The sequence below is a fragment of the Sorex fumeus genome, unplaced genomic scaffold (assembly GCF_029834395.1).
Source record: "Sorex fumeus unplaced genomic scaffold, SorFum_2.1 ptg000003l, whole genome shotgun sequence".
Classification (NCBI taxonomy): Eukaryota; Metazoa; Chordata; class Mammalia; order Eulipotyphla; family Soricidae; genus Sorex; species Sorex fumeus.
This window is the reverse complement of record NW_026606060.1, coordinates 61,075,440-61,098,107: the sequence shown is the minus strand read 5'-3', so window position 1 is coordinate 61,098,107 and position 22,668 is coordinate 61,075,440. Positions and strand designations below refer to the sequence as shown.

The window sequence follows — 22,668 nt, the reverse complement described above, 5'->3', positions numbered from 1 at the left end:
TTTGGGCACATGTATGTCATTTGCTGACATCCTGGCTATTATAGTGTCAGTCATTCTACCTTAAAAATATTCTTGGTTCTGCTGGTTCCTCCCTCCCTCCCTCTCTCAGGTTAGGGTGTCTCTTATCTCTTTACTGTGCCCATAGTTTGGCGTTTTTCAGAACACCAGATGGTTGGGCTCATCCAGCATATAGAGTCTTTTTAGATTGACTTCTTTTGTTTAGAATATGTATGTAACTTGCCTGCTGTTACTTTTTTTTTAATGACTTGTCAGTTCTTATCTTCTTAGCATGGAATAATATTCCACTGTGTGATGTGATAACGTGAAGGTTTGTCTATTCGTGTACTAAAAGATACCTCGGTTGCTTTCAAGCTTTGGCTCTTATCAACCAAATTGCTCTTAAACCTTCACCTATGAGTTCTTGTTGCTGTTGTTGTTTGTTTCTGTTTGGGGGTCACACCTGGTGGTGCTTAAGGCTTACTCCTGACTCTGTACTCAGGGATCACTCCTGGTGGATCTCAGTAGACCACACTGGATGCTGGGGATCAAATCCACGTCAGCTTTGTGTAATACAATGCAAGCTCCCTCCCCGCTGTGCGTAGTTCCTGTTGGTTTTTACATGTACGTGAAATTTTTTTAACTCTTGCATAAATATTAAGGATTTCCATACCTATGCTAAGAAAATGTTTCCTTTTCCTGGTAACTGCCACACTGCCTTCCAGGAGTTGGACCGTTTCGCCTCTGCTCCGGCATTGAGTGTCAGTCTTGTGGCTGCCGTGTGAGTTCTGGACTTGGGCCATTTGAAGGGTGGGCCGTGGCCTCTCATGTTTGCCCTGCCCTGGTGAGTGTCACAGAGTGTCCCCTCCATGGCTAATCTGCCAGCTGCATATCCTTGATGGCGACTACGTCAAGTCCTTGGAGCCGTTCCTGAAAATCAGGTTGCCTTGCTGCTGTTGGGTTTTCTGAGTTCTTCATATATTTTGGATGAGGCTTTTTATCAGGTATGTGTTTGGCGTCTTTTTTTTTTTTTTTGGTCAATCTGTGGTCTCTCTTTTCTTTCTCTTGGTAGGGTGTTTGCAGAGCAGACACTTTGACGATTCTTGCCTTTGTGGTATCTAAAAATTAATCACCAAACCCAAGCCCTGCCAAATTCTCTTCAAATAATACATCCTAGGAGCTTGGAATTTGTGTTTTACACTTAGGTCTGATGTCCTTCTGTTCTACTAGTGTCCTTCTGTTCCCAGATTTTAACTATTAAATATGATTTGTAACAATATTAAATGTTGTTTAAAAATAATATTAAATATTGTTTTAGATGGGCAGTGCCGCTGCTTCACCCTTGCACGCTCACCGCCCCCACACAGTAGGTCAGAGTTCTGCTGACCTGACCTCAGGGATGTTTCCATTGGCAGCTGACTCACCCCTCGCTTTGTTTCCTTGTACTTTGCAAATGCATGAGATCATCTATTTATCTTTTTCCTTCGGACTCACTTCACTTTATCATGACACCCTCGATTCCATCGGAGTAGCGGTGAACTGAGTGATTTCACCTTTTCTCACAGCTAAGTAGTATTCCATGGTGTATATGTGTATATGCTTACACACACACACACACACACACACACACACACACACCCCTTATTTCCTGATCCACGAATCTGCTCTTGAACTCTTAGGTGTTTTCCAGATCTTTGCTATAATAAATAATGCTAGAATGAACATAGTTTTAGACATATCCTTCTAGAATAGTGCTTTTACAGGGCTGGTCTGAATTGCAGGTTCCAAGGGGAACTCTTGTTCTTAGCATTTTGACGTCTCTGGTCTGTTTTCTAGAGGCTGACAGGCAACAACAGTCCTACCAGAAGAGAGTTGTCTCCCCCCTCCCTTCTTTTTTTTTTTTTTTGCCACATTCCTGCCAGCACTTCTTGTTTCCGGCCATTCTTGCTGGGGGGAGGTGATGCCTCATTGCTGATTTGATGTGTCCATTTTGAGTTAATTTTGTGAGGTTTTTTTTTTTAGCTTTCTTTTTGTCGCTTATATCTTTTGTCAGCTTTTGTTCTTTGGGTCTTGCCACTTGAAATTTTAGATTTCAAGAAGTTAAGGGTGCTGGCAACTACTTAGTTTGGTTTTTGGTATGAGAAGCTTTGGGCACCATTTGTGGAAGAGAAACTCTTGGCTCCTGGTCCTACCTTTGCTCCTTTGTCAGAGGTCAGTTGACTCTTTCTGTGGGTCTGTTTCTGGGCAATCTGTTCTGTGTGATTGATTTATGTACCTGTTCTTTGACTCGTATCACACTCCGTCACTGTAGCTTTATAGGAAGTCGTTCCCCACCCCCCGCCCCACCCACCCCCACATACACATTGTTCTCCTTCAGGTGTTGCTGGATTGCTGATGGAGATATAGGAAGTCGTTCCCGGTCCCCCAACACAAACACGCACGCGCGCGCACACACACACACACACACACACACGCACGCGCACACACACACACACACAGTTCTCCTTCAGGTGTCATTGGGTTGTCAATAGAGTTATAGGAATTGTTCCCCGCCCCCTGCCACACACACGCATACACACACACACACACACACACACACACACACACACTGTTCTCCTTCAGGTGTTGGCCTGGGATGTGGCTCTGAGGTAGAGCCATGAATATAATCCTAGCCTGCCCACCCCAACCCTCCCACCCCCAAAGAATGGATGGTGAAACCATTGGGTGTCGTATGCCATGTCTTTAAAAAAAATCAAACTATGCCTTATACTTTACATAAAACTTATAGAAAAATGAACTCAAGGTGGATATTGCATCTAACCATTAAAAAAACAATGTTAGACTCATATGCAGAACAAACTCTTTGGGAAGATTTTTTTTTTCCTGCCAAAAACAAAATTAAGAGAATGAAAACCAACACATATCTCCTCATAAATGACTATAAATACCGGCACCGATGTGGTTGAATCTGAAAGGCATATTGTTAAAGGGAAGAAGCCGTTTTCAACATGAGATTAATAGGCGAATCCCGTGTTGGGTGAAGGTCTCGATCCAGGAAAAGAGACTAAGAAAATAATAAGAAAGATGGGCGAGGACCCTGAGATGGTGCAGGGACTTCCTGTGGACCCAGCAGGTGGTCTCGCCACAGAGACTGTTGCACCCTAAGGTGCTGGGCCAGAAGGGCCCCCAAAGCAAGTGGATGTCAGTGAGACTTCCCACCCCTGCACTTTGAGGCTTCTCCTCAAGACTTCCTTGGCTTTCTTTTTTTTTTGGGGGGGGGGTCACACCTGGCGGTGCACAGGGGTTACTTCTGACTCTGCACTCAGGAATTACCCCTGGCAGTGCTCAGGGGAACATACGGGATGCTGGGCATTGAACTTGCGTCGGCTGCATGTAAGGCAAATGCCTTACCCACTGTGCTGTCGCTCCAGCCCCTTTCTTGGCTTTCTTCCATCCTCACATCCCTGGGCCAGCAGATCTGTGTCCCTGTCACTTCTGATTTTGTCTTACACCCGCTCCCAAGGCGCTGAGCAGGTAGTTTGTACAGAACCGAAGTTCAGAAATGCTTGTGTGGAGAGGGAGCGAGCTCTGTGAGGCTGAGGGATCCCCTGCAGCCTGGTGTGTCTTTGAGTCACGTGTTCATAAGGAAGGTCAGGTGTGAGAGATGCCTCGCTTCGTCGGTTGAACGCCACCTTTCGGTTTGGCTCTGTTTGGGATCACACGCAGTGGTGTCCAGGGCTCAGGTGGCTTTGCACGCACGGATCACTCCTGGCTGGCTCAGGGCGCTGTGTGAAGTGCTGGGCGTCGAGAGCAGGGTCGGGGGGCTGGAGCCATAGCACAGTGGGTAGGGCGTTTACATTGCACGCAGCCGACCCAGGTTCGATTCCCAGCATCCCATATGGTCCCCCAAGCACCGCCAGGAGTGATTCCTGAGTGCATAGCCAGGAGTAACCCCTGTGCATCGCCAGGTATGACCCAAAAAACCAAAAAAAAAAAAGCGGGGTTGTCCCCATGCAAGGTGAATGCCCCCGCTCATAGAACTGTGCCTCCGGCTGAAAACGACCTGATTTTATTAGCTTCTGTTTTTCCAGGAGCTGTGGGCATGACCTTGAGATGGGCAGCCCTGCCCCCTCGCCCGTGTCATGTGGCTTGTCTCAGTTTCCGTCGTCCTTTCATTAAACGATACTCCCCAGGTTGGCTCACAGGAAGTACAGATGCGAGCCCTTACAAGTGGGAACGCCGGGAATGCCGCTCAGTACCTGGAAGTTGTTCGGTGACATCTAGCTCACCTTAGCTCGTCCGGGTCAGTCTCTGCTCCATCTCAAACCCTCGGAGCGTCTGGACTGTTTGTCCTGCACACACGGACGTCTCAAGCCCAGTCCACAAGACACCGGCCACTCCACGACGCCTTTGGCCAGAGTGCTTTACTAGCGGGCTCTTCCGGGTCTTACCTTGGGTTGGATTGTTTGTTCTTCCTGCGGTGACAAGAGCTTGGTCTCCTTGCGGTGACAGAGTCAGAAGCCCAGCCAGGCCCCGAAACACAGCCCCGTGGGGGGCCGAGTCACTGGATCCCCGTGTTGCTTCCTTCCAACTAAAGGGGCTGTCCTTGGAGTGGGAGCGACAGTGACGCGAGCAGGGCCCTCCCCTTGCAGGCGGCTGACCTGGCTTGGGTCCCCGGCACCCTGTAGGGCTGTGTGGTCCCCCGAGCGGCCCCGAGTGATCCCTGAGCTCCTGAGCCAGGACTGAGCCCTGAGCACGGCCGGGTGTGGCCTCTCCACCCCCCAAGTAAAGAAGCCAGAGCGGCAGGAAAACCCAACCAAATCGCTGATGTTTGTCACATCGCCGCCTGTTGCCGTTACAGAGCCGTTGAGCGGGCGCCCCCGTCCCGGAGAGTCCTTTGGGGTCTGCAGTGCATCAGGCTGTTGGTGCATCCCAGCAGGTGGGAGGTGCAGCCGGGCCTCGTTAGCCCTGACCCCGCCATCAGAGTGTCTGGCGAGGGTCCTGCTCGCTGACTTTCTTCCCGGCCTCTTCTGGCTACCACTGAGGCCCAGAAGCTTCTGCCTCGAGGCCGGCTCCACTTCCTCTGAGTCTCTGTCATTCCGTCCCCAGGGCACCCCCAGCCAGGTCCCCGTTGCAGCTGGCAGGCTGGCATTCTGCTGAGAGCCGCTTCTCTCTGTGGCAGCGCTGTGGGCAGAGTCCTGGGAGGGCGTGTTACTTCCCACCCTGCTTCCTGGGTCTTTGGGGGGGGGGCGCAAACTGGGAAGCCTGAGGCTCCATGGAGGCTCCAGCCTTCCCCCCTCCCCATAGCCCTCAGGCATGCGGCCAGAGGGGCGCGTTTCAGTGAACTGCTTCCCCTGGAGCTGGGGAGAGGGCGGCCTGGCTCACTGCCAGTTCTCCTGTTCATGGGATGCTGGGTTGACACATACACACACACAGATGAAAAGTCTGTCAGTCCTGACGGCTCACTAAGTGTGAACGTCAAGAGGAGCGAAGGGGTACTCCTGGGAATGTGTTTCAGGCTTGCCTGCTGCCTCATCTGGGATCTTTGTGAAAAAGGCGAACTCGGAGCTGGGTTGATGCTCCCGTGAGCAGAGCACGGGCCCGGCCTGCAGGGATCCTGGTTCCGTCCCCAGCACCACACAGTACCCCAAGCCCCACGAGCAACACTAGAAGGATAGTCTGGGAGGAGCATCCGTGGGTGCCGGGGTGTGGCTGCACCGTCCCTCGCCCTCCCTGCAAATGCAGTTTCCACGCCAGACCCCACGAATCCATCCACAGGGGGGTTGGCGGCAGGGCTGGGCATCTCTGGTTCCCGTGTGGTTCTTGTGAGCAGAGGGAGCCGGGAAGTCGCCCGGGCTTGAGTGAGCCTGGCGGGTGCTCAGTCAGCAAACAGGCGTCCTCTCCCACTTGGTATTTTCTGTGTTGGTCTTGGCAGATTGGCTGATGTCCACAGAATTCAGAACAGCGAGCACTGTTCCCAGGGCATTGTGGACCCTTCCCTGCCTTGTGTTTCCTCAGAGGACCTTTCTGTGGCATTTCATGCAGGGGACGTTTGAATGCCTGCGTGGCAGTTAGCGGCAGACTCCGTCCCGGTGTCTCTTGGGCTTCAACTTTCTCCCTTGGCCTGTGCCTGTCCTTCCCCTGGGATTCTCTTCCCTCTTCTTTTCCTCTGCTCACTCATGCCCGTTTCCGCGAGTCTTGGTTTCTCTGGGATGAGTCCTGGTATGATGTTTGCTGTCACAGCATCTTTTTTTTTGGGGGGGGGGGGTCATACCTGGTGACGCCATACCGACTGTGCTATCGCTCCAGCCCCACGGCATCTTTTTTTCCCCCTTTTTGGGTCACACCCGGCGATGCACAGGGGTTACTCCTGGTTCATGCACTCAGGAATTACTCCTGGCGGTGCCTCAGGAGACCATATGAGATGCTGGGAATTGAACCCAGGTTGGCTGCGTGCAAGGCAAACACCCTACCCGCTGTGCTATAGCTCCAGCCCCACGACATCTTTTTAAGATGTGTCTCAGTGGCATTTTTCTTCCCTTGACCCCATAAAGCAGACTTGGGAGCAGTGCCTCCTGCCCCAATTTCTCCGTGGAGCCGCCTGTTGGCTTAAGAGACCCAAGGGGCTCAGCTGTGAAACCACAGTCACAGTCAAGGTTGGTAATTTTTGGGGTGTGAATCAGAAACTTTGATAGTAAGGAGGGGCTCATGGATGGGGGCGGGGGGTGTGCCCCAACCCAGTTGGCACCGCTAGAGAATTGTCAGGCAGAACAAGAGGGCTGGAGGCTGCAGAGACCACAGCACCCGAGCTTTCTCCTAGGTACTCAGCGTCTCCTGTGGGTTAGTGCTCACCGCTGTCCGCTCAGTTACTCAAATTGTGAGGGCAATGCCTGGAAAGCAGCCAGGAGAATTGAATTCCTGGGAGCTGCTGAGTTTTCCACTCCGGTCTTCTCTCCCTTCTCTTGTTTTTTCGTGATTTTTCTTTTATTTTGCAAGGTGGGGTGGGTGGGTAGGGACACACCAGAGATGCTCAGGGCTGACTCCTGACTCTGTGCTCGGAATCTCTCCTGGCAGTGCTAGTAGGACCCCATGGGATGCTGGGCATCAAACCTGGGCCGGCGGCATGTGAGGCAAAGTGCTCTGCCCGCTGTGCTGTCGCTCCGGCCCTCTCCTGTCTCTGGGCTGGGTTTGGGCTCCCGGTGGGTGCGGGAAAGGGCAGAGCCGGCCGTGAAGCCCCTGCTTTGAGGTCTGCATCCGGCTGCTCCACTTCTGGGATTTTTGGCTCTCGGGGATACAAAGATGGTTCTTCACCCGACCTTGCAGGAAGACGTGGAGAGTTTGTGTCTGGTGCTGAGGTTTCAATGGACCTTTTCGTTGTCTCTAGATCGTCGGGGCCTATAAAAATGTAAGATACTGAATTAGAGATTTTTTTTTTTGGCTTTTTGGGTCATACCTTGCGATGCACAGGGGTTACTCCTGGCTCTGCACTCAGGAATTACCCCCTGGTGGTGCTCAGAGGGCCATATGGGATGCTGGGAATCGAACCTGGGTTGGCCGCGTGCAAGGCAAATGCCCTACCTGCTGTGCTATCGCTCCAGTCCCAGAATTAGTGATCTTGATTCAGTATGACCCTGTATGAAAGGCCGAACTGGAAACCTTTTACCCTCTACACCCACCTGCCCCCCAAACCCAGTAACTGTTTTACAGTAGCAAATTAACAGAGGGTTTGAAAGGCTGACCCGATCGCTGGGGGCGTCTGAGAACGGCTGGCCACACACAGCTGACCGCTCGCTTTGTTCGGAGGGCCTGGCACGTGTGCACACACCCCCAACCCCACCCTGCTGGAGAACGATTGAGTGATAGGACTCAGCCTCAGACGGAGAAGGGGAGTGTAATAATCTTACAATCTCAGAGTGAATGAAGATGGAGGAAAGGTGGCGTCCCCGACCACATGGAAGGGCCTGGGAACTGCAGTCAGCTGAGTTGCTGCACTCTAGAGGGGGGAGGAGGGAGCAGGTGAGAAGGAGGGGGAACAATTCTGGGACCAGGAGGGGAACATGGGGACCCCCACTTGGGTGCTGGGCCGGTTTCTGGTGTCCTTGCTGTGTCCAGACCAGGCCCTGTCCCCTTGGGGTCGCCCTTCCTGACACCACTGACCGTGGCCTCTGGAAGGCCATGCGAGGCCAGTGCTGGGAGCTGAGTTAACCCCAGTGCAGGGAGTTCCAGTGCAGGGAGCTGAGTCAGTCCCAGTGCTGGGAGCTGAGTTATCCCAGTTCAGGGAGCTGAGCTATCCTAATGCAGGGAGCTGAGTCAGCTCCAGTGCTGAGAGCTGAGTTACCCCAAGTGCTGGGAACTGAGTCAGCCTCAGTGCAGGGAGCTGAGTTCCCCCAGTGCTGGGAGCTGAGTTAGCCCCAGTGCAGGGAGCTGAGTCAGCACCTCCTGTTGCCAGTGGCATGACCACTGCTTGGTCCTCCCTCCTCCTGTTCATTCCTTGTTTGCAACATTGCCCGAGGGGACCGGTAGGGTCTGCCAGAGGAGGCGGTGGCCCTGCCCAGAGACCGTCATGGAAATCCCCCACCGCTGCTGTGGCCAGGCCGTCCGGTGCCCAGGAGTTACCCGTTTCCGTTGCCATGTTCGCAGCCTCTATGTTTTACCTATTTGGAGGGCTGAGGAGGGCGGACAGTGCCAGCTTGGGGATCGTGCCAGTCCCCCCCCCAGCCCTGCTCCGTGGGTATAAACTTGCCCCCCTGTGCCTTGTGATTGGCACAGCCAGGGGTCACTCTCGGTGGGATGCTGCCTGCAGGGCTCTCATGTCAGCGTGGCCCCATGGTCACTGAGGCACTGCTGCTGGGACCACAGTTGGCATGTGGGGAGGTGCTGGGGGTCAGACTCAGGCAGACCCTGGCCATCAGCTCTTCACTTGTTTCCTGGCTGGTGAGGTGGCCCTATTTGGTGAGCTGGCCTTGACCGACTGGCCGCTGCCTAAGACCTGGGCCACTCGCCACCGAGCTCAGCCAGCCTCCCGTTCCTTACCCATGCTGCCTCCCCCCGACGAGGGAAGCCCCCCTTGGGCACGTCGGCTGACTCTTGCTCCACAGCCAGATTCCCCGGACAGGAGCTGCCGTTAGAAACAAGGTCTCCGGAGCCCTGGCCCGGTTTATAAACAGGCAGACAACCCACCGACCCTCCTTGCCGGGCTTCCCGTGATCGGGGGTGGGCTAGGGGCTGCCTCTCAGTCGCTTTCGCTTTCACCTACGGGGGCTGAGCGGGTGCCCTCTGCCCCCCTGGGTCTGCCTTGTGCCCCACCCCAACTCCCCCTCTTTTTTTTTTAAGTCCCAGAGTTATTTTCAGCCTCTGGGCCCTGGAAGCAGGTGTGGTCAGCAACGGCCGTGCCCGGGATGCCTCAGGCCCGCTGGCGTGGGCTCAGGAGCCAGGACAGTGATGGAGAGACTCTGGAATTCACACTTTTCCAGGGAGAGGAACCAGAATCACACTGGGTTTCATTGGTGAGGCCTTAAGTCAGTTTATTTTTGGAAACATCATAAACCGAAACACATTTTAAGAGAGTGAGTGTTAGGGAGCAGATTCATTGAGAAAAAAAGAAAACCAGCTGTTAACCCTTTCAACCCAGAGGAAAGGTCTTGCCCTTCCAGCTGACCGGTTTGATTTCTCTCTGGGTCAGCTGGCTTTGGGTCCCGGGAGGGATACACAGGCGTCACCCAGCAGGTCCTCTGTCACAGAGTGAAACCCTGGCTCCCATGCACCTATTCGAAGTGTTCCGGGGGGCCGGGAGGTAGGATAGTGGTAGGGTACACACCTTGCATGTGGCTGACACTGGCACCACACCCCACCCCCTGCTGGGAGTGACCCCTGAGTGCAGAGCCTGGAGTAAGCCCTGAGCCCAGGAACAAAAAAAAAGCAAGCTGAGAAAAAAAAAAACCAAAACTCCAAGTTTTGTCCATACCTGGCAGTGCTTTGAGATTACTCCCAGCTCTGTGCTCAGGAATCTCTCCTGGTGGTGCTCCAGGGAACCATAGGGTGCCGGGGATCAAACCCAGACCTCCAGCATGCAAAACTTGGAGCCCTGCGCATTGAACTGTCTTGACAGAAATTTGACTTTGGAGAACCAGAGGTGTAACTCCCTGGGGAGGCGCAGTTGCCCTGCTGTGCTGGGCCCCGAGTTGAGCCCCCCCAGCACCTCCCGAAGGTTATTTTTATGAATTTCATTTTTCCTGGGGTTCAGGAGTTCAGGGTTAAGGCTCATGCCCGCCTGCCCTCAAGCTTGGTTCCGTCGGGTACCCAGTGTCGCCCCTGCAGCCGGGAGCCTCCCAGCACCCTGCTCTTTGTGGCCAGCGAGGGACGGGGGTGCCCCTCAGCTCCAGGCTAAGAATCGCCCCAGGAATCTCGGGGGTCGGGGGCTGGAGCGATAGCACAGCGGGTAGGGCGTTTGCCTTGCATGTGGCCGACCCGGGTTCGATTCCCAGCATCCCATATGGTCCCCTGAGCACCGCCAGGAGTGATTCCTGAGTGCAGAGCCAGGAGTAACCCCTGCGCATCGCTGGGTGTGATCCAGAAAAAAAAACCTCTGGGGTTCCGCAGGCCTGGGGGTGTCGGACGCCAGCGTTTCTTCCCCCCTCTCTGATGCTGCCGCCACCAAAAGGAGTCCTTGAGCGAGGCCCGGACTCAGCTGGTGTCTTCAGGTGCCCTCGGTCTTTTTTTGTTCCCCTCCTCACCCCCGCCTGGACCTCCATGTTCCATGATAGGCCTGAGGAGGGGTGCGGGCAGGGGTGCGGGGATGCGAGCAGGGCCACAGAGGTCAAGGTGCTTTCCAAGATTTGAAAAAACCAACATCATTACCTATGGTCATCCGGTGAAACCCTTAGGATGCGTGTCCTATGTATACGTGTGTGTGTGTGTGTGTACGTGTGTGTGTGTGTGTGTGTGTGTGTGTGTTTGTCTGTCTGTCTGATTTGAGGTTCTGTTTCTCTTTTCCTTCAGGACTCTCATCTCCTTCTTCCCTGTTTACTCCTTTCAGTGTGTGTGGGGTCCTTGTGTGTGGTGTGTGAGCGACCCCAGTGTTCCCCCCCGTGTGGGTATGAGTGGGAAGGTGACTCCCTCTGGGGAAACTCCTCAGTTGTTTTGAAGTTACCTTCTGGAGAATCTGGTTTGGCTTTCATGTTTTCTCTTTGGTATTGAGAGATTCCAGATACTGGGGACCAGAGCCATAGTACAGTAGGGGGGGCACTTGCCTTGCACGCAGCCGACCAGGGTTCAATCACCGGCTTCCCATAGGGAAGCCCCGCCAGGTAGTGCAGAGCCAGGAGTCACCCCTGAGCATCGCCAGGTGAGGCCTCAAAGCACTGTAGCACTGTCCTCCTGTTGTTCATCGATTTGCTCGAGCGGGCACCAGTAACGTCTCACAACAAATTGCAAAACTTCTTGTTACTGTTTTTAGCATATTGAATGTCACGGGGAGCTTGCCAGGCTTTGCCATGTGGGCGAGATACTCTCAGTAGCTTGCCAGGCTCTCTGAGAGGGGCGGAGGAATAGAACCCAGGTCGGCCATGTCGGCCGCGTGCAAGGCAAATGCCTTACCCGCTGTGCTATCGCTCCAGCCCGAGACCTCAAAAAGGAAATAAAAAGAAAGAACAGAGCCGGGAGGACTCTTGTTGGGTGGACATAGATGGTCACTGCTCTTGTTTCCTTTCCTTTGCCATGGGTGCACGTGCAGTTTTAAGCAAGTGGCTCCAGGCCACAACACACATAAGTTTTCACACTCAAGTCAAAGGCTGAATTGCTTGGAGACGCGTCATTTCCAGTGGCTAGGCCATGGGCCCCGTAGAAGGGTTTCTGTTGGGGTCAGCTGGCTCAGGACAGCCCAACGTGCAGTGTCTGTGGAGCCCAGCGCGCTCAGGAGCATGACCTTCAGGGATGCTAGGCGGGGATGGACCACTCTCTCCAGTGAGGGCTGCCTGGGGCACGGCGGGGACTGTAGGAGGTCCAGGTGGACTGGGCAGTGTGGGGGAAGTCTAGGCTGGAAACGGGAGCAGAGCTGGGTAGGGTGAGGGCCAGCTGAGCACACAGGGGCCGGGGGGGCCCTTGCAGACCCTCTCGGGTCAGGGCCAGCCTCTTGAATGTATGATGCGTCAAAGCAGGCATTTAATTTGGATACTTGTCTGATGTTTGTTTGCTTTGCACGCAGCCAACCCAGCTGACCCGAGTTTGGTTCCTCCGCCCCTCTCGGAGAGCCCGGCAAGGTACGGAGAGTATCTCGCCTGCATGGCAAAGCCTGGCAAGCTACCCGTGACGTATTCGATATGCCAAACACAGTAACAACAAGTCTCACAATGGAGATGTTACTGGGCCCGCTCGAGCAAATCGATGAAAAACGGGAGGACAGTGCTACAGTGCTACTTGTCTGATGTACCTCTAGTCCCAGGGCTGCGTAAAATTTTCCTGGAGGAAAGGGCTTGTGCGTGGGATACACTTTTCGGAGGCCTGAGCGAACGTCCCCGGGTTTGCACACTCGTGCCTTAGTTTGCTCCTTGCTAGCGTGTGTGGCCTTGATTTAGGGCAAGAGAATGTAATTAAGTAGGTAGCAGGAGTATGGTGAGCTGCGAAGGGGCTTTTCTGCCTTCGTGAGGGGCTGCTGGGGCGGGTGGCGGCTTCTGGTTTGTTTGGTTTGGGGGGATCACACCCAGCGGTGCTCAGGACTGACTCCTGGCTCTGTGCTCAGGGGTCACTCCTGGTGGGGCTCCGGGAAGGGTGCGGGATGCCAGGGATTGAACCTGGCGCGGGCGTGTGCCAGGCAAGCGCCCTGCCCGCTGTGCCATAGCACCAGCCCCAACTGTCCGGGTTCTTACTGGACTTCAGGACCCCTGGGTGTCTGAGGCCTGTTGGCTTCAGTGGCCTGGCTTGGGCGGTCAGTCAGGGAGGCGGCCTTGCCTGCAGCCCCTGTATGGCTCTTTCTCGTGGACTCCTTCCATTTTTCCATCATCGAACGCCCACATTTCAGGCTTGGTGGCAGTGCTGCTTGGGGTCATCTTATTGCCTGTTTTCTTCAATTTTATGGGAAGGAAAAAGATCGAAAAGATTGGCCGACGTTTTAATAAGAGTAAACTTCTCACCTGATTTCATCCTTCCCATTACATTCCCCGAGAGTCTGAACTGGAGTCCCAGCCCAGACCAATAAGACCCCTCACCCTCTGGCCTGGACGCTGTGGGCGTCTCCCGGTCTGGGTCCCCTCCCTCCCGAAGTGTTTCTGGGTGAAAGGGGGTGTCCCTGCGGCTGCTGGGGGGCCGCGGTGACAGGCTGGCGCAGGAGTGGGAGTGCATCTTGTTCTCTGGGGGGTTGCCGGGGTGGTGGGTCTGGCCTGGACACCTGGGGGATGTCCTCGCCCGAGAAGGGGCGCCAGGGGCCTCGTGCAACCGTCTCCATCCCCACCCTTGTCTAAACTCCTTCCTGGCTGGCAGAATCGGTGCAGAACATGTGTGCTCTCACTGCGAGAGGCCCTGATGGCAGTAGCAGTGCTGACCTGGTGAGCTGCAGGTCGCTCTTCTCTTGAAAGTGCCGCATGGAGGGCCCTGGGAGAGAGGCCGGGCCATGTGCCCGGCTTGGGTCCAAGCCCCAGCACTGCGTTGTGACCTCTCGTGCACCATCGAGTGATGCCCAGGGCTGGTCAGGCAGCGCCATGTGTGCTGGCCCTGGCACTCTACCCGCTGGCTCAGTGGGCCAGGAATCGCCGGGAGTGGGGGTTGCCCCACACTCCCCTGGCCACTGCCTGTGGGCGATGGCCTCCTTGCACAGGGCCGTGGAGTTAGGGACCTGATGCCGCTCACCACCGTGTAGGGTCGGTCGGAGACTCATTTATGGGGATGATCGAATGGGATAGGAAACACACGCCAGAAACTAACAGTACACGCGGCAGAGGGAGAGTTCTGGTTCCCCGTCCCTCAGCATCATGCAGGTGCGTCCTGTATCGCCCGCAGAAATGGGAAACTGTTCCAGGGACAGTGAAGAGTCGGGCCCACTCTGTCCCCACATGTGAATGTCGCTGTGGCTTCAGCCTGTCACTGTCCTCCCTGTGGAGAAGAGTCCAACTTTCATTCCGAGTTTATTACATGTGCTGCCGAAGCCACTTTACTTCCTGTCAGCACCTGGTCCTGGTCCCCTGCGTTTCTTCTGAACTCACGTAAAGTGCATCTTTGGAAGAAAAGCAAAGACCCGTGAGTGAGGTCCCCCGAGGGCAGGGAGGAGAGCCCGGGGCTGTTCCTGGCTTCCTTTAAGTCTATTTGTGGGTTGTGGGAACCTCTGCAAGGTTTCGTAGCCTTGCTGAGGCTACGTAGCATACAGTAAGGCAAATCGATGAACAGCGGGAGGACACGAGTGGGGCCCAGTAACGTCTCCATTATGAGACTTGTTGTTACTGTGTTTGGCACATCCAGTATATCACGGGTAGTTTGCCAGGCTTTGCCGTGCGGGCGAGAGACTCTCAGTAGCTTGCCGGGCTCTCCGAGAGGGGCGGAGAAATTGAACCTGGGTTGACCTGGCTGGCTGCGTGCAATGCAAATGCCCTACCGCTGTACTATCGCTCCAGCTACATTTATAATACGTAGATATTTTTATACATATCTTTTGTTTTTAGTTTTTGGGTCTCACCTGGTGGTCCGCAGGGCTGACTCCAGGCTCTGTGCTCAGGGCTGACTCCAGGCAGTGCTTGGGGGACGTATGGGCTGCCGGGCATCGAACCTGGGTGAGACATGTGCAAGGCAGCACCTCACCTACTGTATCTCTCTGCCTTGTTCTGACTGGGTCTGACTGGGAGGGAGGGAGGGAAGGAGGGAGGGAGGGAGGGAGGGAAGGAAGACAGAAAGTACCCTGCTCCTGGTGTGTGTAGCACATGGGTGTGAGGCTACAGAAAATCACCCCTGGGGCAGAAGTGGAACCCGGTTACCCTCCTGGAGGTGGATGATGACTTGTCCAAAGCACTGGGCTCTCTCTGTGCCCTTGGGCACCGGGGGTGTGTGGGGGGTGGGGTTGGGGGGAGTTGGACTCTTCTGCTCGGGAAGGACTTTGGGTCAGTGGTTTGGGCTTCAGGGATTTTGTCGGGGGGAAGCCAGGCTGAGACCGGCCAGCACTTGGTGTTTGCTGGCTTCTGCCCGCCTTTGTCCCGTGGTCCGCTAACCCAGATCCCGGCTTTGTCCCCTCCGGATGTTATCGCCCCGAGGAGCCAGTCAGGCCCGGAGTCCCAGGGCCACCGCAGGGATCAGCTTGCGCCTCTCTCGGGTGTCGCCTTTCTGTGCCACCCGGGCACCCTCCCGGGCCAGCTGCGTCATCCTTCCTGGTGTGGCTGGATTGTGTGACCAGCCCCGGAGAGGAAACGGGCCACCGTGTGGCACATTCCGGGGCCGTGTCACCGGCACTCAGGATGAGGTCAGTGCTGTGCCCCGTGTCCTCAGCTGCAGACGGCCGCTGTGTCCCTCGAGGTGGCCAGAGCGCCGTGCTGAAAAGGAGGCCCCCATTAACAAGCTCTGGGGCTGTGGGGCTCAGGGAGGGAGGGGACAGATGGCGTGTCCCACCGGCCTCATCCGCCCCTGTGTGCCACGGTTGTTCGGGGACCCTCTGACACTGTGTGTGCGGGCTCGGCGGGGAAGGGCCTTCAGGAGGTGGACCCACTCCTGGTGATGCTGCCCAAGTATCAGCTTTGGTCGCTAGGGACAGTCAGGGGGCAGTGTCCTCCTTCCTCTCCCCGGCCTGGTGACTTGGCTCCTCATTCATTTCTGCCTCTGGGGTCGCCTTGCCCTGGCCCAGGGGAAGCGTGTCTGGAGCTGTGTGGAGCCCTGGGGCCACTTCTCCTTCCTATGCAGGGTTGTCCAGATGGAGCTTGTGAGCAGGAAGCTGCCCACCCCGTCCCATGGCACCCAGACCCCCACTCATGGCCCGTCGGAAGCCCTGGGTGCACAGGGAGGACCTGGCTCCCGTGACAACATAGACAAAGCATGAGTCCCTGATGAGTGGCGCGCAGGAGACTGCATCTGTGCAGAGAAGGGAGGCCTGGCCCGAGCACCCAAGGCCCGACTGGGGTCCAGACTTAGGGGCGTGAGCCGTAGCCTTGTTCGGTGGGAGATGGGGCGGTGATGGCGGCTTTTGTTGTAAGGACTTGGTCTGGGTCAGTCCTAAGTGAGGCCGCGTGCTGCCCCGGGATGGTTCTCCCAGGGAGCTGCAGGTAGCAACGATGTGATGGGGGTGAGGGCCGGGGACTAGGAGGCTCAGGTAGAGACCGTAGGACAGGGAGTGAAGGGGGACCCCAGGGCTCAAGGGGCCAGGCCGGAGAATGGTGGGAGTCACTGACCTAGACTCCCTGCTAAGGGGTGAGGGTTTTTTTTGGGGGGGGGGTCACACCAGTGCTACTCTGGGGTTGCTCCTGGTGGTGCTCGAGGGACCATTTGGGATGCCAGGGATTGAACTCGGGTCGACCTCGTGCAAGGCAAATGCCCTACCGCGTGTATAATTGCTCCAGCCCCAGTGTAAGATTTTCTGAGGCAGGAAATTGGGCGGGGGTTGGGGGGGGCGCACCTCACAGTTCCTGGCGTCAGCCAAGAGTTGGCATGACAGTTACATTGCACATTTTTGCCCCTTCTCTTCCTTAAAAGGCATGGGGCAGGAATGATAGCACAGCGGGTAGGGCGTTTGCTTTGCTTGCGGGTGACCCGGGTTCGATTCCCAGCATCCCATATGGTCCCCCAAGCACCGCTAGAGGTAATTCCTGAGTGCAGAACCAGGAGAAACCCCTGTGCACCGCCAGGTGTGACCCAATCACAAACAAAATCACAAATCATCCTGTTATTCGTCGATTGCCTCGAGCAGGCCCCAGTAACGTCTCCTTCATCCTAGCCCTGAGATTATATTCAAGGCTCTTTAGGAGAATGAGACCCATCATTGTTACTGGTATTTGGCATATTGGGTACGCCATGGACCCAAAAAGGGAAAAAAAAGGCAGCTGAAGTGGGTAAATGCTCCTTTTTCTGGCCCCTTTTTTCTGACCCCTCTGGGAGCCCATGTTTGGACCACTCTGTGTGCTGGGGTGTGTGTGCTATGGTGTGTGTGTCCTGCAGTCTGCAGGGGTGTTTGTGCTGTGGTGTGTGTGCCGTGGTGTGCAGGGGTGTGGAATGCATTCCCTGTCCTTGCTCTCACGTTCCCACCATGTCCGTGATTCTCCAGCCCCCAGGAAAGAGCCTTGGTGCCGTGTGGGCTCTCTCATAGTGCCCGCTGGTCCTTCAGGAAACGGAGGGAGCCTCTGGAGAAACTCCCGCAGGGTGGGAGCTGTGCGCTCAGCAGCCAGGTGTGAGGCTTGCCTGCATCAGGCCTGGAGTCAGTTCCCGGCCCTGCAGAGCAGATTCCTCCAAGCGTCTCGTTCCTGCTCTTTCCCTTCTCTGTCACCATCTTCTCCCTGCCCACAGGTGGTTGTCATTCATGGGCGACAGGCCTCGTCTTATCCTTCTTGGTGTTTTCTTGTTCTGCGGTCAAACACACAACCACAAGCCCGTTTTGTTTTGTTTTTCCTCTCCCCATAGAGACCTCACCTGTTTGTCATTTCTGTTTGTTCCACGAGAGTGCATTGAGGATGGAATTAGATGAATCGAGTAGATTTGATGACTCCCTCCCCGCTCTGGCCTGGTGCCCTTTCATCCCCTGAACCCAGGTTTTTACGTTCTGTCTCTTCCTCTCTCCTGTAGGCTTTGCGGACTGGGGCGAACTGTTGGCACGAGGGAGCGAAGGTGACGACGAGTAACGGGATGCCCCAGCGGCCCGTGAGCATCTTCCCTTGTGCCGTGCCGACCACAGCCGTGGCTCTGTGAAGCCAGCGTGGACCAAGCCCTGGGCACAAGCGAGCTCATCATCGACACAGGTGACCGAGTGAGCTCATCATCGACACAGGTGACCAGGAAAGCACCATTTACTCGGAGGCCCTCGCCGAGATGGGTTTAACTCTCGCCCCGCCAGTGCACGCCAAGCTGACCTCACCCGGCCGTCGTGCAATGCCGCGGCTGAGCCTCTGAGCGCACCAGCATTACCTCATCGTGGCCAGTGCAGGGAGGAGGTGGGAGAGCGCCCGCCTGCTGCCATGGCCCAGGACATGACCGGGACCCACATCGTGACGGAGAGGCTGGTGGCCCTGCTGGAGAGCGGGACGGAGAAGGTGCTGCTCATCGACAGCCGGCCGTTCGTGGAGTACAATACGTCGCACATCCTGGAAGCCGTCAACATCAACTGCTCCAAGCTCATGAAGCGGCGGCTGCAGCAGGACAAAGTGCTCATCACTGAGCTCATCCAGCACTCGGCGAAGCAGAAGGCGAGTGGGCACCGCCTTGGCCGGTGGGGTGGTGGTGGGGGGAGGCGATGGGGTGGGAGGGGGGGTTGCTTTTTTACTTCTTAGGTGGTGATGCCTTCAGATGCCTGAAAACGGTTTCCTGATCCTTTGGTTACATTTCCAAAAAAATTAAGTTGTTTTCGTTGGGCCAAGTCACCCGCTTTTCTGTGGATATCGTATTCATTTTGATAATAGTTAGAAGAGCACCAGTCACTATGACCCACGTCTTGCGCTATCTGTCCACACTTTTGCTGAAAAGAAAGCAGTCTGAGGGCTGGAGTGATGGCGCAGCGGGTAGGGCGTTTGCCTGGCACGCGGTCGACCCAGGTTCGATTCCCAGCATCCCATAGGGTCCCCCGAGCACCGTTGGGAGTAATTCCTGAGTGCATGAGCCAGGAGTAACCCCTGTGCATCGCCAGGTGTGACCCAAAAAGCAAAACATCAACAAAAACAACGTCAACAACAAAAAGACTTCCCCCAGAGGAAGGGAAACCCAGATGTGTGTCTGTGATGGTAAAGGCCATTTCTTTTCCTCAGGAATAACACGAGTTCATTCATTTGACCGAACAGCAGCTTTCTTCATCATTACACAGAAATCGCTAAACCGTTTTATGCTATTTTGCATATAGAGATATCTTACAAGTCTTCACCTTTCATTGTTAAGGATTGAAGTGCCGAGGCAGGGTGATAGCGCAGCGGATAGGACACTGGCCCAACTCGAATTCCAGCACCCCGTCTGGCCCCCTGAGACCGCCCCCCCACCCAGGACTGTTGCTGAGTGCAACTTCAGGAGTAAGCCCTGAGCACCACGGGGGTGATCCAAAGCCCGGAGCCCGGGGCTCAGGTCTGTAGCGGCTGCCCAGGGGCCTGGATAGCTCAGAAAAGCAGGCAGCGCTGTTTCCTCAGACCCCTGGCACTCTCGGCCCTGCCCCTCACAGTCCCCCCGTGCCTTGCAGGTGGATGTTGACTGCAGCCAGAGGGTCGTGGTGTACGACCAGAGCTCCGAGGATGCAACCTCGCTGGCCCCCGACTGCTTCCTCACCGTCCTCCTGGGGAAGCTGGAGAAGAGCTTCAGCAACGTGCACCTGCTTGCAGGTAAAGGCAGGGGCGGGGCAACTGGCCACACCAGCCACGTGATTTCGCCCCCCACCCCCCAGCCCCACTCCTGGCCTCCCACGACTTCCTTTCAGCTCCCGTTTAACTCGAATCCTGTCATTCTCCTTCAGGGCGCGCGTGTTCTTTTTGGGTCACACCTGGCAATGCACAGGGGTTACTCCTGGCTCTGCTGCATTCAGGAATGACTCCTGGTGGTGCTCAGGGGACCATATGGGATGCTGAGAATCGAACCCGGGTTGGCCGCATGTAAGGCAAACACCCTACCTGCTGTACCATCTCTCCAGCCCCTGGGCACGTGTGTTTTTGCCTCTCTCCTCTCCTCAGTGTCTGTCAGTGCCACGTGGGCAGGGGTTTCTCCACTTGCCCGTGCTCGGAGAACCCCAAAGACCGTCCTTCTTGGCCCCCACTTCCTGCTCACCTCACACAGCACAAAGCCTGTCGGGGTCACCGCATCCCAGGCCTGTTAAGTGTTTGGAGTTGAAGCGGATGCCCAGAGTTTTCTCCCCCTTTCTTGAACGTGATGAGCAGCAGAGAGGGCAAGGCCACAGAGATCGTGGTTTCCGATAGGGGGGAGCTGTTCCATGCTTTTACTTTATTTATTTATTTTGTTTTTTGGGGAGTCATACCCAGTGATGCACAGGGGTTACTCCCAGTTCTGCACTCAGGAATTACTCCCGGCGGTGCTTGGGGGACCCTATGGGATGCTGGGAACCGAATCTGGGTCAGCCACATGCAAGGCAAACGCCCTACCAGCTGTGCAATTGCTCAAGCCCCTATTTTGTATTTATTTATTTTTTTGAGGGCCACACCCGCCGGTGTTCGGGCTTAGTCGTGGCCCTGCACTCAAGGATCATTCCTGGCGGGGCTCACGGAACCCCATGGGATGCCAGGAATTGAACCCAGATCGGCCGTGTGCAAGGCATGACACTCTGACAGCTCTCGTAGAGTCCCTCAGCCCTGATTGGGTGCGTGTGTGCTCATGCCGGCCTCTCGAATCGCATCAAGGGACTTGGGAATCTCCCTTTGGGGCCTTCATGGCGTCTCTTGAGACATGCTGCCCACCGAGTGGTGACCGCTGAGCCCTAGGAGAGGAGCCTGGGCTTGAGCAGTTCGAGTGCCCACAAGGGCCTGGCCTGGTGCTTTCATCCCAGGTCCTCGTTATCGCCCACCCAGGGGCACTGCTGTGTTTCCAGAAGGTTCGTCGGAGGGAGGGAAAGAACTCTACCTGGAGAGCTGGACACTCCCGGGGATGACCCCAGATCACAGTTCCCCACCTGGACACGAGTCCTCGGGACTGCTGACAGCCCCATCCATGCTCTGGAACCTTCTGCTTCTCTCAGCAGAGGGGGCGGGTGTTGCTTCTAAGTCTGAATCGCCGTTGGACAGTTTCCGAGCAGCCGAATGGCCCGTGACAGCCTAGAGCTGTTTGTTCTTGAGCCTTCGGAACCATCCAGAAGCCTCTGCGCACCAGGCAGTGAGTGTGTCTGGCCAAGGGCAGGGAATCAGAGCCGCAAAGAGAAGGCCAGGCCAAGGTCTGGTGGCCACCCTGCTGGGCAGTCACTTCGAGGACCTTTGGGAAGTGGGGACGAAGGACACGCTGGCTTCTGATATGATCGTCAGAGAAAGCCCTGACCACAGCAGAACTGACCGGGCTTGCAAGGTTCGGGCTTGCAGCCGTCCCCAGGCCACCTTAAAGCTTTGGCCATGCGGTCGGGAGTCCCAGAGCATCTTCCAGAGGGACAGATGGGACAGACGTTGCCCTGGTAATCGGCACCCAGGCTTTGCAGCAGAGACGGCCAGAGGTGCTGCTCTGCAGTCAGCCTTCACCTCTCCGCGGATGGCTGTGTCCCTTCCTTCGCGGCACGGAGGCGATCTTGGCGCCAAAGAATTCTCCAGCTCATTGCTGCGTTCACAGACCTTCAGGCCATTTTTGTAGCAGATCTGATTTTTCTTTCCTTTTTTTTTTCTCTTGCTTTTTGGGTCATATCCAGCGATGCTCAGGGGTTCCTCCTGGCTCTGCACTCAGGAATTACTCCTGGCGGTGCTCGGGGGACCCTATGGGATACTGGGAATCGAACCTGGGTTTGTTGCATGCAAGGCAAACGCCTTAGCCGCTATGTTATCGCTCGAGCCCCATAGCATATGTGATTTTTCAACTAGAATCTCATCAGGGAAAATCTCACTCACGAGACTTGCTTGCGTGGCATCCCAGGCCGAGACCCAGGCATCACGGAAGGCCATCTCCTTGACCGGCGACCCCCCACCCCGACCCTGTGGAACAGAGCGGGCAGCTGTGCCAGCCCTATGTCCCGCTCATAGACAGGCTCTGTGCCCAGCCTTCAGGCATGAGGCCCAGCGGTGTTGGTGGGACAGTGACCTTCCTTCCTCGCTGGGGACGGTGGGCAGCCCAGAGAGGGTCTGTTGCTGGGGGAAACCCTCGAAAGCTGCGAGCCGCGGTCCATGGGGAGCTGCGAGCTGCGAGCGTCACAGAGCGAAGCCGGAGGCGTGACTGACCAGCAACTCACGGACGGCCGCAGCTTCTCCTGCTGGACTTCGACGATTCCCTCTCCAGGCCAGCTTCATCCTCACCGACTGACTGACTCGTTGAGTTGTGGGCATCTGAAGACACAGCCAGCAGCCCTTCCCCCATTGGGGCCATTGGGGCGTTGGTTTCCCAAGAAACAGGCCCTGACGCTGTCAAGCAGACTCTGGACATGGCCACTGTGGTCCTGAGCACTGGGGCCGCCAGAGCATGAGCTCCAATACCCCCACACGGCTGGGGTTGACCAGAGCACTGTTACATGTTTCAACTTCTTTTTTCCTTGCGTCGCCAAAACCTGTTTCTCTTGCCCCAAGAAGCTCCCCTCTCTCTCTCCCTGAAGCTGGGCATTGTGGTCTCCGGATAGGAAGGACCTTCGGGGCCCCCACCCATGCCAGTGTAGCTTTCGGCTTTGAATGGAATCAGGAAATCCTTTCGAACACAAAAATACACAAGACTGATGTCCATCATCAGCTATTCACTGTGGCGGGGACGGAGCCCGTACACAGTTGCTGCCTTCTGATGGTGCGCCAGGTCCCACACGCGGCAGGCGCTCACAGAGGCATGCAAGCCGCTCTTCTCCCCCACAAGCTGTCCACGGTGCGTTTTTCCCCAACGAGCCATCCACGGTGCGTTCAAGCTGGA

At 56.0% G+C, this 22,668-nt stretch overlaps 1 protein-coding gene across 4 annotated transcripts in view; it reads left to right on the top strand.

Moving 5' to 3' along the window:
• DUSP16 (dual specificity phosphatase 16) overlaps nt 1–22,668 on the top strand; it is a 60,448-nt gene that overhangs the window by 21,360 nt on the left and 16,420 nt on the right. For 3 of the 4 annotated variants that reach the window (XM_056117967.1, XM_056117978.1, XM_056117997.1), the window contains 2 exons: nt 17,734–18,350; nt 19,325–19,463. In XM_056117967.1, the coding sequence (XP_055973942.1) occupies nt 18,123–18,350; nt 19,325–19,463 (367 nt within the window). In that variant the 5' untranslated portion in view covers nt 17,734–18,122. Of the gene's footprint in view, nt 1–791; nt 1,002–17,733; nt 18,351–19,324; nt 19,464–22,668 lie in introns of those variants that run through there. The other variant, XM_056117987.1, reaches the window with a different exon arrangement.